The following is an 18,753-nucleotide window of genomic DNA, read 5'->3' as shown; positions in this document are numbered from 1 at the left end:
TTGACTAAAAAAGAAAAAAATCTGTTTCATTGATCTCGTAGAAAATAGTGTTTTGACCAAAATGAGCCATCGTAAGATGAAATATAACGAATCCAACAGCTGTGATAATTTGATAAATACTTAATATACGACTATCTCGTAATAAAGTCGATTTACGGAGTCGGTTTTTAGTAAACCACCCAAGTCCTGAACCGACCTCCTTATTAATAAGTCAAGAGCTAATTGTGTGAGACTAACGTTGTATAAGGTAAGTGTACCAGTTATTAAACCTGTCCCAAATATTGACCTTTTTTGATTGTATATGTTTGATCCTCAATTCTAAAATTACCAAAAAATAAATTTCTAGTGTTTAACGGTATAGCCTATAGCAACTGGTTTTAGTCATGGAAAAATTCTCAATTTTTGCCATAAATTTATAATTTTGGAAAATAAAAGGGTCAATAATTGGCTCTAAACGTGTTAATAACTGGTACACTTACCTCACGTATTGGACGATTACCATTTATGGCCTACTAGCGCATGCGGGCCATTTGTAAGAGAATTAATTTTATTGCATAGGCTACACACTGTACTCACATGTAACACTAGTCGCAGTGCATCAGGCGACATGGTTACCATGGTTACGCAGGCCGCGTTTCGTGCTTACCATCCATGAATAACTTCACGTCTATCAACCACAAGAATGGCGGATGACAAGGTAGGTTCGCTCGAAGACGAGGCACTCAAGAGAAAGGAGCGTCTGCAAGCATTGAAGAGAAAAATTACTGACGAAAATAAAGAGCAGGGAAAATCAGAGGGTTCAACTCTACCCAAGTAGGTATCTTTTTCTTCACTGTACTATAGAATTGAATCACTTTTTCGATTCTAACTTTCTCGAAACTTAACCTAAAAAAAGTAATATGTATACAAGAATAATGAAGGTTGAAAATGAGGTTTTATTTTTCTGCTAAATCAGTTGTCTTACACTCATTTTATATTTCTAGACCAAAATTTCGCAGTTACAAACCTCAGGATGATAGCTTGCGAGAACAAGTATTGGACGAAGCTAAGCCCGGAGATGTTGAGAGCGAAGTGAAGGATCAACTGAGTGCTGCTAATTCAAAAGTTGTGATTGAGGAACTTGTGAGTGAAATAATTTTACGAGAATTTAATGTCATAAATTGAGAACTCTTATTGTTATTCCGCTTTGATGTTGCTTGATATGATTTTTAATACGCAGGATATAAGCAGCTTGGCGCCGCGGAAACCTGACTGGGATTTGAAAAGGGATGTTGCTAAAAAACTTGAAAAGCTTGAGAGGCGGACTCAGAAAGCTATAGCTGAATTGATACGCGAGCGTTTAAAGCAGGGCCAAGAAAATCTTGCGTCCATAGTCAATATGGCACCGATCAACTCTTCCAAACTAATTGCAAAGGCTAAACCCAACGAAGAAGAATAGCAATATAGAATAAGTGAAAGTCATTGACAATTGCATTGAGTAACACTTAGTTCGTATTTGATTGCGTGGAATCAGCAAATTGTATCGAAGCAATTACATATGTATATACCATTTTCAAGTACTTTGACACCTGGTAAACTACTATGTAGGATTACAGATTTTCGTTACAATTTGCGTGTATATAGCCATTTTTAAATCAGTGAGATATCCTGCTTAGACATTCTAATTTTAAATGAGAGAAGAAATCTTAATTTTGTAGAATTTGTTTTCATTCCAGAACGTTCATTCGTTTATATATACCTATAATGAATATCAATTATCTACGAATTATATGAACTGATGAAACATAGTGTGAAAATATATGTAATAAATTTACTGAATAAAGAAACAGAAAATTATCTTGTTCATTGTAGTTGCGAAAATCCTTTCTATTCATCTGCCAACCGTTATTAGTGTCAGTATTACTATTGTTACCGGGTGTATCTACTGCTCCGAGTCTCGCTTAGCGACCTGTCGCGCTGGGTGATAATTTTGGAATGATTCCTCGCGCCGAGCGCTTCAATTTTGAATTTGATCGCTTCGATCTCCGGTGGCGCCATCTGCGCACGGGACAGATTTTTCGCGCATTTACCACATTTCGGTAGTGTACGTACATAGTCTTATTCTTCCGGCATATCGATCAAGGCAACCCACTTTGAATGCGAGTACTCGAGTGACGCAGGCATCTTTGTGTTCTGTCTTTCAGAACAGCCCGTTGCACATTGCGTTCATTCATTGTACCGTGCCTTGGGGTTCAGTCACCCCTCAGAGCACTACCCTCGCTGTCTCGGGGGTGAGCTTTTCATTTTCCGGGTTGCCTGAATTTATAATTGACTCGTTGATATAATAGTTGCGTCCCACGGCCTGGGTCACGATACAGTCGACAGCAATTATCGAGCAGAATTTTTTGAAAAGAATATAATTGTACCTGACGTGGTAAATGAGTAATTTACTCTTAAAACCTATTAAAATTGTTTTACTTTGTTAGAGATTGCAAACTGTTGCATCGATTCTAACTTATAGGCTATACTCGCATACTATTTGTTGTGAGTTTGTAAAGTTGCAACCTTTTGGCAAATTGTAGTAATTTATAAGTAACGTATTACGATAATCCTCGCATAGAGCGCATCGATTTTTAAAATAGCTGGCTACTTTTACAGATCTAATATTAAAGATACGCCTCTATGATTTAGGATAGTGTAGAAATATACGTGAGCAGGATTCACAACATTTTCCATTCAAATAAGTTTCCAGTATACATGGCATAAGACGACTAATAAATATTTGCAAACGCTCTATATCTGTACGTTAGTCACATACATATTCGATACTTAAATAACGCGTTAGTGACGCTGTTAGTAACTAAAACTACCACTTTTACTTCTTGGAATAAACTCAATAATACCACGCATACTAGCGCAACGAAAATTCAGTTACACAGAATATTTCAATATTATTTATGGACGGAAATGCTGATACAACTAGTAAATACTTACAATAATAATTCCGTCTTTTGAGTAAAGCATTGGAAAAAGCAATCTCGTGGCAGAATAAAAATTTAATACTCCAAGAGAAATATAGTTAATTGAACTAGTAGTTCATGATACTATTATTAAGTCTATGATATTGAGTTGAATTTAAAAAAATAAAAGCCCATGGCCTCCACGCATTTTTGCACGATGATATTCGATATCAAAATGTAAAACTATCAACTGCCGATTATACTTCCTTTCTGACGTTCATTCGCAGCCACGCCCGCATATTAGAATCCCAATTGTAGCCAACGTATTTTATACATATTTAATTAGCTTCCAGTGAGATTTTATACTTATTTCCCCGATGAAAAATCAATCCTCTACATAGCGTTTACTTCTAACAACAGTCTGTGGGCTCGAAATATCGAATGCCAAATGTGTTCGTACTTGCGCCCGCAAAAGTACGCATAAATTTACGAATACACTATCATTCAATGCCATACTCAATCACAGCATAATTTATGAGTTTGCGGTGCCGGTTGAAAATTTATGCCGTACATGGTAGAGTGACGACGATGCGCGTAGATGATTAAAATTTCTTATTAAACAATGGTAGCGAGACTTGATTGATTGTTAAAAATTTTGTGATCTACTGTAACCATTAATAGAATCTAGTTTCTGTCCTGCGGAAACACTTCTCACAATTTTTATCACGGGTGTCCTGATATTCATGTTTTAACGCCGCATAAAAACAAGCCTCAGATACATCTTCAAACATCATGATACGATTGCGAAACGAGTATAAATTATATTTATATCTAATATTGAAACTATGCAACGCACCATATTGTAGTACGTCATTGAAAAGTGTTAAAACTCGAATAAAAACATGGTGCGACTAATTTCTGAGATATTTTAGATACTATCACGTCATCGATTGGGAATTGATTGGAGTCGAAGTGACATGCCCAACAATTGTTCGGCCGATTTTTTCGTCCTTCAGGTCTAACTCGATGAATAGATTAGCCTCGCGTTGTGATTTTCTGTTGATTATGAAAAAATACTTGCTGATCTTATCATTTATCATCTGCTGTGTATATAACCAGCTGAATATGAGTGGTTGAAATAAAAATATGGCACGACCCTTAGTTCTTTTTTCGCGATGATAAATGATGTTATCGACGTAAAACAGTCGCTAATGAAATAATAACTATAATCGGAAGGGAAGCTCTGTTCGCAAGTTGTCCCGCAAACTGTTGCGGATGATGATGATTGCGATGGTTAGGAATCCCGTGGCTGTAGTCGTGGCTCGTCTCAGGAATATTCTCAAAGACTATCCTGTCGGCGAGAGGTTGTACGGGCCGGAAGTTATGTGTCACTCTTTCCCCTTCTGCGCTACGAATTCGACGGAAAGCCTCAATCTGCAAGATGGTATACGTGCAGACATACGTATGTATAACATATTTATTGTATATGTAAAATCTTGATGTGACTCGGTATAAAATAAGTACAGAGCATCTTCAACTGTCCTCGATAATTACGTTACGTTCAACCGTAAGTTGTTTACAATAATGTTAAAACTGGTAGTTTCAACGATTTATTTAACTCCAGATCACGTGCAGGAGACTGGGAAGATTGGTCAACAAGAACGGTCGTTTTTTCCCCCGTAGTAATAACGGTTTGCACAAAGAAGGTAATTACACACTTTAGCACTTAGATACACCTGTTATTACACCATCATATATAGACTAGACTTTCATTTGCGGTAAAAGACGCGATTTTTTTCCCTCTCATGAATTCTGGGTGTTTCAATGAGGTGTTTACCTTACATAATATAAATATTGCTACTCACCTGTTCGTGGGAAAGTATGTGCGGCTTTTTAAAATCTATCCACGTGACCACTTCGGAGCAAGGTGGTGTCGTCAACGAACCATTGTACGTGAAATAATTCTGCATCGAAGGCTGATTCGTCTTCAGGATAGACTCGAGGATGAGATTATCCCTTAGCACAGCTTCTGAACCAATGTCCTCGATGAGTGGCAACGTTTCGACCAAAGGGCTGTAGGTCGGATCAAACGTTTCGTCAACCTGTGAATTTGTCGTGAGTGTGTGGCTGGAATTTTTTAAGCTATATGTATAATCGACATTACCGTCACGAAATACGCCAATACTGTGAGTCCGTCTGGAAAATTGGTTGCCGCTTTATACGATCCGTATGATAATTTGTAAAATACGGCATGAAGTTCCATAGCGAATGATCTGTTATTTATCCTATCTTCTGAACCTTCTTTGTCGTTCTCTCCCCAGTGAAAGTGGAGCTGTTCAAACGCGTAGACGTCGTCTCTGAGAGGTCCACCGGTTATGAGAGGAACGTCAGTTCCAATTGTCTTTAGGAGTACTTGAAAGAAGAAAAAAATTGCGTTCTACAATTTATTTCCCAATCGATGAAGCCTCAACGAATGACGTATTATTTTCTAGAATTATACTTGACCTTTATGGTTATAATGACTCCAATCTTTTCAGTATCAATTCAATGGTCGAACGATACGGTTTTGAAAATTAGTTTTTAGAATGTTTGAGAGGAAACATCAGTATTAGTGTTTTACGTATACATACTTATAATTATGCCTACTCAAAGACCTTCTGACAATGAGCATGTCGATTATGTTACTTTGAAAGAATAAAATAACGTGCGTTACATGCGTATATACTACAATTTGAACCGTGATCTAGCTTTGCGTGCACGTGATATTATTATACGAATACTACTGGTAAAATACAGCCCCCCGATAGATGTACGATCCTTAAAAACGGGTGTCTTCGTACACCGAAGCGTAATAAATTGGTAATAGTATCTCATCAAGGTCTAGTTTGACAAGACGAGTTATGTAAATATATGCACATGGTTATACTTGTATCCTCTTTAAGTTACCCCGGAGGACAGCAAATTACGTAACACGCACGTACGTTGAAACATATTTTTTCAAACATATATTTATGAATGCACAACATGTACGATACAACGCGGTCATGGAGTAGTTTTTCAGAGTTAATCATGCAAATAGTTTTTAATCTGAATGCCTCATACGACTATTTGTAGCGATTATAATTGCTCACACCTAATTGATCCTATCTACGGTTGCAATCAGATCCGATTAAACGATACCTATGAAGTATAGCTCGAGATAAGAGACACGGTTATCACGTGCAAACGTGCAATGTACACTCGACTTTAGAATATATGTAAGTTATTAGCTGTACGATGAGGAAGGCGGACGAGACGTGGATCACGATGATTTACGTTATTATTGCGGTTTTTAACTGAACTAGAACGGATCGACTTTATAAAAAAATTCTACAGTTCGTACTACAGTGTTTTTAATGGCTTCAAATTTTGTTTTCGTTGCCGAAATTTGTTGAAACTTAAGTTAGAAAATGTCATAAGGATAATTATGCCGACCTGTATGGCCATTGTTCGTTAGCATGGCTTTCCTAGGTATGTTGAAACCAGAAAACCACAATGGTGGAAGTGTGACCTTCTCGACATAATGCTCCACGATGTTGATCGGAGATTGGTGCTTTCCTACGCACGTTTGAAACTTGTTGCCCCAGTACGCAGGACCTGTTATCGTCAGAAGGGACAAAGGGAACCAGTTTTAAAAGGGTCTAGTTACAAATAAATCAACAACGTGTACACAGATAATAAATCAGTGAGCAAATGGGAAAGGAGTTGGCCTCAAGGATGCGAATTATAGAAGGTCCAAGTCAGTACACGGATTCAAGCTACAAGATAAGCATAATTTATTAAATGCTTTTTGGAGTCCTCGGCTCTCACGAAATGACCTTTATATCTGATGCAAATACTCCGAACAAGAATGATATAAATTTGTCAAAGCTAATTGAATAGCACACTTGTAAAATATTTTACTCACCAAGAAGCCCGTTGTACGAAAATTCCTGACCCAGAATTGTAGAATCTGGAACAAATATTAAAAAAAGATTAGAATGTACTTGCCATATGTATTAACGAAGTATATTTTCAAGTACAAATAACAAGCGAACACGACTAGTCGAAAGTCGCTAATTAGATGTTCATACGAGTCATAACAGGTACAACATACATGCACATGAAAGTTACCACGATGAAGTTACTCCAGAATTGACATGCCTTGAACCCTTGTCGGTAGAATTGGATGATAAAATATATATATATATATATATATATATATATATATATATATATATATATATATATATTTATTTATACGATTTTCTACCTGCTAATAAATTCCATCAATGTAAGCATGAAACTGGATCATGACTAGTCAGATAAACGACGTCGTTGGGAGCATGTGAGTGAACTGCAACCTTTTAATATCATAAATGAAAGGTCCGAGCGAGGAATATCCTGCGTGCGTTGCCGCTCTGAGAAAAGCGTTGAATCATTATATCTATCCAATCAATCGTATCGCTACAACTCCCTCTATCTGTTACATTTCCGTAATATTTTGATTCGATTTATCTGTCATGTATCGGTGATTGAAAATGCTAAAAATAGACCATTATTTACAATGGTGCCTGAAGGTAATCATGAAGTGATAGTCCAGAAAGTTCCGGTGCAATTCAAGTTATATAATTACGTGCAAGTAACAGGTTGGTTTATACATGCACGCTGTACGGTATACAGGAAATACGTAAGCTCGTATCAACATTGAACAGAATAGGTGATAAGGAAGGCAGACGTAACTCTTTCTAGATCGGCAATAGGCCAAGCACCGGAAAGTTCGGATCATTTGTAGCTATAAGGTATCGCCCATTGTAGCAGGAAAATTTATTTGTTTATTTAAAAGAAGGGCGGTGTGCATTCGGCGTAACGCGGAACATTCCTCAAGTGAAAGTTCCCCGCAGAGTGAATAACAAGAAAATTTCCAAGATGCTCGCCCGTTTTTCATGCGCTATTGTCGTGCTAATTAACCGTTGAAAGCTAGGCGAGAGGTGAGAGGTCGGCTCACAGCTACCGGATTTCAGAATAAATCCGGAATGCGAGTTTTTTTCTCTCCAATTTACCGCATAAAAACAAGATTCGCTAAACTTTACTCTTGTTTATACGCATAAGGCGATATTACGAGATTATACTTGCTACGAATAGCTCACTCAAGTGATACTCGTGATCTGTTATATTATTGGTGATCGGTCAATTAAGAAAACGTAATTTTAGTTAACGTTTCGACCCGGATATGGGCCCTCCTCAGAACGATAACATATTACATACGAGGTCGAGAATTCTTATTCATCATATGATACTCGTGATCGTTATGTGTTGTAGAATGTTTCGCAAGGCTAACATCGGAATGCATTTCATTGTATGTACTACTGTTCTAATGGAAGAAGGAGGATCATTTGTGTACCTTTAACTCGTAACATCTGCCGATGCGACGTGAATATCAACAATACTGTAAGATGATAAAGTGCAATGGTTATACCTATATGCGCATATTCTTAAGCGTAATCGGTGTGCGTTTGGGCCTCCGATAAAAATTGAAATCCTAAAAACGCGTGAATTGATAAAATTATTGACCCATATTCGAAGAATATTTGATAAAAAATGTTTCTTGCGCCACTAAATCGGCGTAGTTTCTTAACTTTGCTGATTTTAAAGCTCTCGAAAGTTATCTCTGGGAAATTAGTATACGTATACAAATCGAATCAGTGAGCAAACAACGGACAATAATCTCCAGTGACTTGATGAAAAATAAAAAAAAAAAAAAAACTACTAACAATATTTCCTGACACGGTATTTTTATTTACTACGAACAAACGACGATGCATGATATAAGAGTGTTCTACAGCGCATCTGTAATGCAGGTGCCCCTATTGCAACTTATAGCTATAGGTATACGTGGCTACTAGCAATGCCAACTTCCGGGGACCGTCAAGGACCGAGATGCACCGGGAAAGATATGCACGAGAAGTGCATATTGCGGTCGAGGATGCGCCTAGGTAACCGTTGGATTAAATCGTGTTAAGTCGAGTCAAGGACCTGAGACATTGTCAGTTGGATGATATACCGCTTTGCGTTGATTAGAGCGACGTTGGAAAGTGGCTGGACGATCCCAGAACAGGTGTCGCTAAGAGCTGGTATTTCAAATAAAAACCTGGTATACCTACTCGAACAACAGCATGGTCGCTGTAGTATGTGTTAATCGTAATTGGTTAAACATTTTGTCCATATTTGATAAAACGGTGACACTGATAATGATAATCATTGTTGTTATTAGCCTTGTTGGTTATTGTTAAAAATTTAAATGATAAAATTACTAATATCGATGATTATTAATATTTATTGAGTGTTTTTTTATTGAAAAATGGGGATGCAGTTTCTAAAGAGAGAGATTAAAAAAAAAATGGTATCGACAACCCGATGGAAACCATGATCGAACTTGTGACAAAATCATCTCCTTGACACATATGGCTGACTAATGCAATCGATGCAAAAATGAATACGTATTAAATAACTTGAGGGTTCAGAAACAACTATTATTGTGAACAGTTAATAATGAAGACAATCGATGTTACAATTGGTAATTATAACAATTACTGATATTCCATTCTTGAAGATAAAAAGAAGCTGGTATTTTTGCGTACCAGAACATTTTTTACTCGGTACATGGTACAGAACCCTAAAAAATGGTACATGTATCAAGAAATTGGTACATTTAACATCGCTGGCAGTTGATTACGAAAAACCTCTCACTTCGTAGCGTGAGTAACAACTTTGTTATTTAATTCAAAATCTACATAGATAATAGCGATAATCGTGATGTTTATTAACGACGATTATTCTGATTGATAAATTTTCCCATCCGGTTTCCCATGTATTCCGTGTGTGTTGGTACAATAGAATTGAAGTATAATGTGAGGATTGTAATCAGCTACACGGATACGAGATTTTTTCTATACTTCTCTTTACAATCGATACGTACGTGTTACGTTATATTTTCACACGTCATCGCGGTGTATCACGATGACAAATAGGTAATCTATATACTTATAGGCATATAGCTATTCGGGATGACGAATACAGCAAAATAATTACCCGTGTTCAATTTCTTCGTCAACAAGTATGATGATCTTGCAGTACGCAAGCTAGAATCGATTTTTCCTCGAGCCCATTGGAATAATTTATACGGATTCGTCCAATTCGACGTTTAAGAACTTTGACTGGGCATATTTTGATTTAAACGATGAGGCGGGGCTTTAAAGTAACATATTATGCCTTTTCTCAAATTTCCACGCGTGTGATGTAAAACCGACTGCCGGTCGACAAAATTTTTTCGCACCTTTTTAACTGCGAATTGAAACTGCGAGAATTATTTACCGTACAAAAACTGATACTCGTCTGGTGAATTGTCTTACGTCAGTAATGTGTATTATACCTGTAGACAAGTGTATTACCATATCCACTGTAATTATTGTCAGTAATTTCTGAACAATTGATCGGTAAATACATCCGTGGATGGGTATTTTACGACAGGCGTATACTTCATTTTCTTAAGAGGTGCTGATTGAACAAAGTGAAACTTTTACGACGTTTCTTTTAACCCGAAGATCGTTTCATCCATTCTTTTCAGCGACAATATATACATCGTTGCATGTCATCCTAAGTAGTTATGGTTAAGTTTGATTCCATTGCAGATTGCGGAAATTGTGCATACTGTAAGATTATTATAGCCCGTGATCTATCGAATCGTACGCTTTCATAGAAATTGGCTAAAATGGATAATTGATCCATTTAACGGACTGAGTAGCTAATAAGCTCCGAACAAATTTTTTCCTTTACATCATTATTGCAACTGCTTTGACCATTTATCTGATGAACTCGTTTGCAACGCAGGAATTACAACAATTAGCGTTGGTTGCGATTGACACAAAAAATAGCAAGGACCTATTGGCAATATTTAAATCAAGTCATAAAATTTGTCATGAACTTGATTGTTGACATTGAAATATATTTTAAATGTACTATAATTAAGTGTGTCATAAAAAGGAAAATTGCTGTTGAAAGAACAATTTTTTTCTACCTGCCGAAAGCTGATAATTAGCGTAGCTTTATGTGTATATATTATTTACAATCTAGTGGGAGCCCTCGAAACGGCAATATACTTAGCTATCCAATTTTTGATTTACCTGCTTGTTTCTCTTTCCATTTATCTCTGCTCAAACAAGCTAAACAGACAACGATGCAGCATTCAATGCGCAGGTTGAAATCAGGAAGAAATCACATGCACGAGTGTATAATCTATCGGATACAGTATCCGCAGTGATTCGTTCGAGCTAGTTTATTGGCTTGTCGTTTTTCCATTTAAATCAGCAAAACTTGACGTTTGAATAGCGTGATCAGTTTCCGTTCAATTAGAGGTAAGTCATCAGATCCGTTATCGTGTGATAAATAATCGGTGATTATAAAAACAAGACCGTGGTTTGATAAGTTAAAATATTGAAGTTTCCGATAAAATCGATTAATTAATAATTTTCGGTAGTTAATGATCGGTTTTTGTGAAACTGGACTTGTAAGAACAATTAAAATCGGTGCGTTGTTTAGTTTAGATATCGATTTAGCTTTGTCAGCTCACGATGTCGTCTAAGTATTCAAATGTCAAATGCTGCACAGCTGGAGACTACGTATAAAGTTCAAAGGCACCGCTGTAAAAGTTAAGACCGAATGAACAAGCGAATATAATTAAAATTCACATGCCATTACCTGATTGTAAACCAGATAAACTGAATCATCGTGAACTGTTACGGTCTGAAATGAAATATACGGTACCGTAGGGTGTCCGTGGTTAAACATTCAATACCGATAAAGCAGACAAAGCGAAAAACATTTATGGATCGGACGTACTGTCAATAATTCCTCAGATACAGACTTGCTTATGCGAGCAGGATTTGAATTGAAAAAAGCTACCCTCGTCACAGGCGGACGTTGTTACCGACGATTCAATGGAAAGTCAAAACATCGAGACGATGAATACCTAAAAGAATCTCGAAAGAGAGAACGGGTAATAAAACAAGGGTAGTAAAATGACTTGAAGTTCACTTACAAATCGTGAAGAAATTCAAAAACACCAAGATCTTCATATCGGCGAGCGATCACTGTCCAACACTGTCCAACAATAGCTGTTTGGAGGTTTAGTGCGTGGTGCAGGCGAATGAGGATCACGGTCCGTGTAGCCAAGTGAAGAATGTTTTATGCATGGGGTACGGGATCGGTTGTGGTTGAACGAGAACTGAACGCATTCGTAGCGGACAGCCATATTAAATACGACCGCAGCCTTTTGCCGGAGGAACATCACGTCTGTTATATTTAAAACGTCGTAAGTCCCCGGCGGCAGGATGCGTTCGTCGTCAGACACCCAGGAGCGGGATCGAGGCTCGACGTTGGGTTCGATGAATTATGAGAGGAGGCCGATCGGGTGGGGAGTTTAGCTTCGCGATTATGAATTAGCGAGTGGTAGGATTCTCCGGGTTTTCCTTCTACCCGAGTAATTTCCAGCGATTCTGATACCGGAAGCTAGACCGACGCTTATATTAACTGTTCACCTCACAATCGGATATCACATTACTGGGAAAACTCAGTGTCGATCGTTTTCTCGCGGTTCGTCACTTCGATTTTATTCTCCGACTTCCTCAGGGATAATACACTTCGCTTGAATCACTCTACACGATCCATCGGAACAACGCCGAGTGACTAACTGTCCGGTTCACTGACAAGTTGGCCAGTTCTCGCGATGTTGTTATACGTCTGCGTTGTATAGAGTTCAAAGACGTACTAACGTCTGAACAGATATGAAGAATGCTCGTATTGTTTACAGGTATGCCTATTAAATGGGCCTGCCGATGTTTATAGTTCCGTTTACCAGCCAAGATCACGAGTCAAGGGTTGTAATAGGAACGAACGATAGAATTATTTCGGAAAACTTATGTATAGCACCTGAGGTAATAAATTGATAAATATGAAAAATTCTTGAAAAGTGAGCTCTTTATTTGAAGGTATTGAATTTATCGTATATTCATATATTTCAGTGAAAGCTTATTAATGAATAATCCTTCAACTGCGGAGTACTAAATTTAGTTTTGTCATTTTTATTTTTACGAGACAGTTTACTGTAGAACTTTTGCGGTAAGAATAGATCCACCTCAACTTCGCGTATATATTTCGAGCTCGTTAAACATTAGAAACATTTTAAAGAGTAAAATGTTCGCTGCTCGCACTTCTTGCGTTTTTTTAAACAATATTATCTTTCTGAGAAGTTACGTCAGGTAAAAAATATACATTATTTGACTTCTTTAATTATAACAAAAGTTCGTGTGATAAATAAATTGAGGAATGATATGCGGAAATTCATCATAAAGGTCGTATGATTTTCACACAAGAAATTCGATGCTGGCACAATATTAATTGTTCGTAGCCCGAAGATAATTAATAATTAGGTACAGATGGCAAATTTTTTTTAATATCTCTACACATAACGTACTTCTACTTCATACTGTCATGTCACTTGTAATCCACTACGCATTTGAAGTTTTTTAGCCGTATTTTGGGATCTATGATACGCCATTAGTTTTTCTTATTACCATCCCAGTTTGATTTATCATAATTTTTCTATCATTATTCCGTACAGAATTATTCACGTGTTTATACGCTGTCGTGTCTAATACAACCATCTATATTATGTTAACGTATTGTACAATAACAAATGGGCTAATCTACAGGCAGATACATGTAACTATGACATAATGTCAAAGGAGACTTTTCTAATTTTACAAACAGTGGTGCCAGAATTTCAGGTGTAGCGTTCTAATTATATGTATTAGAATTTTAAAACCATTCAAACTAGACTACAAACGAAGTTCTTGTAACGTAAGTTAATACGAAGATGAGAAAATAGGAAAAATGTACAAAAATATACTGTGCAGTATGTGTCCAAATCATAGACTAAATCGTTCACGTCACGAGATTTTTCTAGATCGTTGACTTACTTACCTTACTGAATAAGAAACTTCGGTTTTCAACTGCGGCATTCTATTTCGTCTAGTTGAAGACTCAGAGATAACAAACCAGGTATATAGGAAGTTCTATTGAATTGGACAAGCAATTTATTCATCAAACTGGTGAGAAAAGTAGAATTGTTTATTGACTTTTTGGTTTGACACCTCTCTTCATTTATTCATTGACAATCGTCATTGAAAAAAAGTCTGCTGACTCAGCGCAGAAAGTGTTAATAAGCAGTAGGTATAAATGTACAACAAAAATTGTTTAGTGCACGAGCGCCAAGTTGAACAAACCGAGATAAATTTTTCGATAGAGAATTCGAATTTCAGAATTCTGTTTAAAACTACGAAAGTTGTTTTCTTTCGTACGTATTACACCTTTGCATTGTTGTAAACAATGATAATAATGTTTCGTTTTGAATTATACAAAGGCCTGAAACGAATCGGCATGTCTACCGTAAGTACTTGTATCATTGTGGCTGCCGCGGAGCGCAGTCTTAATATCGTGTACCTGATACTCAGAATTATGTATTAGATCCCAAGATCATGGAATTTCTGTTTGATTTTTCAACACGTGACTTATTGAAGCATGGCGATTTTAACATGTTTAACATTATCATAGCACCAGACGCGTGATCTTGCCGAGAAACGGATACAGGGCACGTGATTTCATACCTGGAAATTTATATGGAGCAGAAAATTAGCTTTGTATCGCCTCTACTTTTTATTGTTTGAATAAACTGACCTTTTACGGTTCAGTTAGCAATATTGATGCTGGTGTGTTGAATATAATGTAGATCGTTGCTCTAAAATAATAGCAAAAAAAATAATTATATGGTAAGGTAAGAATCCCACGCCGATTTATTATTACGAATCCGACAAAAAGTTACGACTACAGATTATGTTACTTAACATATAAATTGTAGTTATGCCGTCGTAAGTGTAAAGGAAATGATGTACACCGTCGATTTTTTCAGACGTTGTTTTTAGAGGCTTATTCTAATTAGGATGACTTTTGAAATCCAGCTACTATATGTATATGCACAGTATAATTATCTCTGTACAAAACTTATTGCTCGATACTTTTCTCGAACAACATTCAATTACTTCAACATCGTTTTTCAACGTAAGCCAATGGAAAATAATACGACTATCTGCGAAAGAAAAAACTAGGTACAAGGTGAAACGGGAAAGCGGACGGTATCCGTAAAAACGTGTCCATTAAATTCTGTAAGGTCGACACGTCCAATTTCTTATTTGTTCTCTGTAACCGTACCGAGATCTTATTCTTGTACATGATAATCACCGACGCCGCTGCACCGTCCTACATTTACTCGTAACTACGACACATTTTTTTCTTCAATATTCATAAAATCGCAGTAATGTAGTTCTATGGCTATAGAAATGATTCATGGTTGTCGAATTAATTGGTGCCTTTTTTTTTATACCGAGCTGTGAGGCATTTATTTTACATGCAACGACAGCTTTATGATGAGTTACCGTCATAATCAAAATGTTCATTATTTTTACATAGCGATCAACCCATCCCAGCAAATTCCTAAATATTGCACTGCGTGGTTCAGCAGCATCTTACATATAAATGTATAAATTATTGGGAAATACGAAAAGCTTAGACATTTTTTTAAATAGTACTAAACAACTTAATTACGCTTGTAACAATCTAGTTATTGTCAGAGTCAGCTTACGAGCAACGCAGCACGAACGGATTCGTCAAGCTGTTCAATGAGTGAATACTTGCGCATAATTATGATGCAAGCGTTTTAGAAATCACGAGAATGGTCAATGGTATCTAAAAGCAGAATCTTTGCCTGTAAATCGTGATACATTACTTACGGGATACGATGTTGGAAAACAAATATATGATATTATACTTGCACATTTTCACATTACAGGTAAGCAAGTTGAAAAGATCAGAATATATAGTTATTACCTTGCATTACATGACACATACATACCTATTTGTTTTAAAAGTATCTGCACCATTTTTCCTCAATGGCGCAACTCCGCAATTATGCACTTCAAGCTTCGAACGTCTTTTTCAATATCATGTTTTGTGCTAACAGTGTTTGGATGCACCTTCCATACAGTTTATATCACCGTGTAATTACGGTCTTTAATGGTTTCGTAAGCATACTTAAACAGTAGCCTTTTTAACCACCGCAAAGAATGAACAGTTTTATCTAAAGAACGTCTTGCCTTAGTTCAATTTCATATAATATAGAAACTGACATTCTTCCTCCTTCAATTTACATAATGCTCAATGCAAACGGCAACCACGCTTAATTACTGCGATGTGTTAAAGCTCGTACATATTTCTTTGAGGTGAAAAAGTTTTGAGTTACGCAGTTATTTTACGAAATTTTTCTCATCAACGTTTCAACTGATATAAATCAACAAGCATTTGAATGTAATTTGAATATATGGCAGTTCCTCAATCATCCTTCCGCAATTGACTTGCTGTAACAATATGCTGACGAAATAATTATGGCAACTCACGGAGTTTTCATAGTAAATACCTCTTCCTTATACGTTATAAAATTAACTGAGTATACTCAATACATTTTTCTATGGAAATACCAATTCAATATTGCGTATAATCGCGGAATAACGAAAAGTTGATGTAAAATCTGCGATTTTTGTAAAAACGGCGCATGACATACATGATTAATATTCGTTGGGTGTACATGTATAGTAGTTATTTATAATCTGTCTGACTTAAATTTTGATAGTTTGAAAGTATAAAGTATGTAAACGAATAATGTAGTCTCAGATTGTATTACTATTATGCTCATACAATGCACAAATGATTACAAAAGTATCTAATCGGTTTTCATCTATGGCGACGAGATGTGATCATCACGAGTCCGTTTGTAAATTACTGTTTATTACATGCTACAGCCTTTACAGCCATGATAGTTTTATCGCTATCCAGGTAATATGGCGGAAAAATAGATACGCCGAAAATTTTTTATGCTAATTCGACCGATATGTTTAATTTCATGAAGCTATGTGATGTGCAAAGCTTAATTGTTCAAACAGATTTGATCCGAGTGAAACATTATTACAAGTAGTAAATGTATAATTGGTTTGATTTTCATAATTCTCTCATGGTGTACATTAGTTTTATTTTCCTAACGGGAGGAAGAAATATTGGATACATGGCACCACGGCAGTGTCTGTTTTACACAATACTGACCTTGTTTTCAGAGAAAATAATAATTAGGATAAATATTTTGCGCTTGTAAAGCTAATATGTTTCATTCGCCAACCGCAAATATAGTAGTATACTGAGAATAAGCTGTCTTCGTACATCAAGTCTTAAAATTGATATATATATACTGCGAAAAAAAAGAATTAAATATTCAGGGAATATCTCTGCGTCTTCTGTCTGAATTTCCACAAGGAAATACATTATGTTCCATTGGCATGATAGTTTTCGATCACGACTCGAACCTTAATTTTTTTCACATGCCTACACAAAATAATTTTGCGTGTTCCTCATCGTAGGTTTTGGTTTTGTCTCTTATTAACGAATAAAAATGGGAAGGTAATCTTTGCAGATTCTTGAATTGACAAGGCAAACATTTTAACAAGTAATAGTATGAATGATTCAGCAAAAGATTCGCGGAAATGCAATCAAAGAACATTTGAGAAATTTGTAGAAAAGGTAGCAAAATTGCTACGTAGAATCACAGAACAATGCCCAACAAGTAATTTAAAGTTATGTATATTTTCATTTTCGTATACCCGAATCACGACTATAATATTTCAGTAATGAACATCTTCATGAAAAAATGATGCTTTCCCGAAACCAATTAAGGAAATTTAATGAAACAACATTTTATTGTCTTGTCGCAAAATTTACAACGTTTTATACAACAAGTATTCACCATTAGCGAGCGGGCCGTTTAGATAACGGTTTAACGAACGGATTTCGAATGAAATGTAAACTGGATTTTCATTCTCTGTATAAAAATTTTTCGGACGACATCCAAATAATTTAATTCTTTGGTCATAAATAATTCAGATTAGGTGGCATAAATTTTTATTTATTTTTTTTATTTTCGCCAATGACAGCAGCTATGGGGGAACACTTAATCGAATGATAGTTGAAAGTTTTACTCTCACAATCAGATGCCGAGTACGCGGTCGACGGTCGTTTGATGCCACAACCCAAGCCAGGGTCTATTCCCCGGCTCTCCTGATCTGTCCTATCCCCCTACCTATCGCATGCGTTTTTTCCCGACGAAAATCAGTGCGATGACCTTTGCCGTCTCGCGGATTCTCACGCAGCGAGAGCTAGGGACTTTTGCCTTTTGGGGTTGACAGTACAGGCTTTGTTACTATATTTCCGTTTCGAGTTGGCCCTAAACGAAAACGCTATTGGCTTACTAAAACGATGCACGTGATAGTCTAGTAACAATATTGATACAATCGACCCCTCCGCATTTGGCTGTGTTCCGTCATTAATGCCTAGTAGTGAATACCTGGTCAGGACAATGAGAGTCAGTTAATTGTACCGTAGCGTCATATAAGCTCAAAACTGATAGCGTCGGTGTGAGTCACTGGATGGGGTCGACGATGGGGTCGCGTACGGAGTCGCGAATGGTGCGGACGAGACGTCCGTCCCTTTTTCAGGTAGTGGCAGAACTGACGTTACGAGTTTCGCGATGGACTAAGAGCGACTCGCACTTCCGTTCATTGGAAAGAAGCGCATTCCTGACTGA

General features: G+C 36.8%; 2 protein-coding genes across 2 annotated transcripts; one reads left to right on the top strand and one right to left on the bottom strand.

Moving 5' to 3' along the window:
- The first annotated feature begins 654 nt into the window (after window positions 1–654).
- Window positions 655–1,819, top strand: LOC124299912 (coiled-coil domain-containing protein 12). The gene is made up of 3 exons (XM_046753349.1): window positions 655–813; window positions 984–1,122; window positions 1,220–1,819. The coding sequence occupies exons 1-3, from the start codon at window positions 683–685 to the stop codon at window positions 1,436–1,438; spliced, it is 489 nt and encodes a 162-aa protein (XP_046609305.1). The 5' UTR covers window positions 655–682; the 3' UTR covers window positions 1,439–1,819.
- A 2,140-nt stretch (window positions 1,820–3,959) lies between these two features.
- LOC124299911 (carbonic anhydrase 2) lies at window positions 3,960–12,305 on the bottom strand. Its single transcript, XM_046753348.1, has 6 exons — window positions 12,055–12,305; window positions 6,886–6,930; window positions 6,414–6,575; window positions 5,104–5,351; window positions 4,805–5,041; window positions 3,960–4,373 (listed from the first exon to the last, which is right to left on the bottom strand). The coding sequence occupies exons 1-6, from the start codon at window positions 12,089–12,091 to the stop codon at window positions 4,128–4,130; spliced, it is 975 nt and encodes a 324-aa protein (XP_046609304.1). The 5' UTR covers window positions 12,092–12,305; the 3' UTR covers window positions 3,960–4,127.
- Between the last annotated feature and the right edge of the window lie 6,448 nt (window positions 12,306–18,753).

The sequence above is a fragment of the Neodiprion virginianus genome, chromosome 3 (assembly GCF_021901495.1).
Source record: "Neodiprion virginianus isolate iyNeoVirg1 chromosome 3, iyNeoVirg1.1, whole genome shotgun sequence".
Classification (NCBI taxonomy): Eukaryota; Metazoa; Arthropoda; class Insecta; order Hymenoptera; family Diprionidae; genus Neodiprion; species Neodiprion virginianus.
This window is presented reverse-complemented; position numbering and strand designations above follow the sequence as displayed.

Excerpts from the sequence above, each read along its gene's own strand:
- LOC124299912 (XM_046753349.1), top strand. The coding sequence starts at position 683 with ATGGCGGATGACAAGGTAGGTTCGCTCGAAGACGAGGCACTCAAGAGA. Across the intron at positions 814-983 it reads GAGGGTTCAACTCTACCCAA|ACCAAAATTTCGCAGTTACA; the intron begins GTAGGTATCTTT and ends TTATATTTCTAG. Across the intron at positions 1,123-1,219 it reads AAGTTGTGATTGAGGAACTT|GATATAAGCAGCTTGGCGCC; the intron begins GTGAGTGAAATA and ends TTTAATACGCAG.
- LOC124299911 (XM_046753348.1), bottom strand. The coding sequence starts at position 12,091 with ATGAAGATCTTGGTGTTTTTGAATTTCTTCACGATTT. Across the intron at positions 5,352-6,413 it reads AACGAACAATGGCCATACAG|TACTCCTAAAGACAATTGGA; the intron begins GTCGGCATAATT and ends TCTTCTTTCAAG. Across the intron at positions 5,042-5,103 it reads TATTGGCGTATTTCGTGACG|GTTGACGAAACGTTTGATCC; the intron begins GTAATGTCGATT and ends ACAAATTCACAG.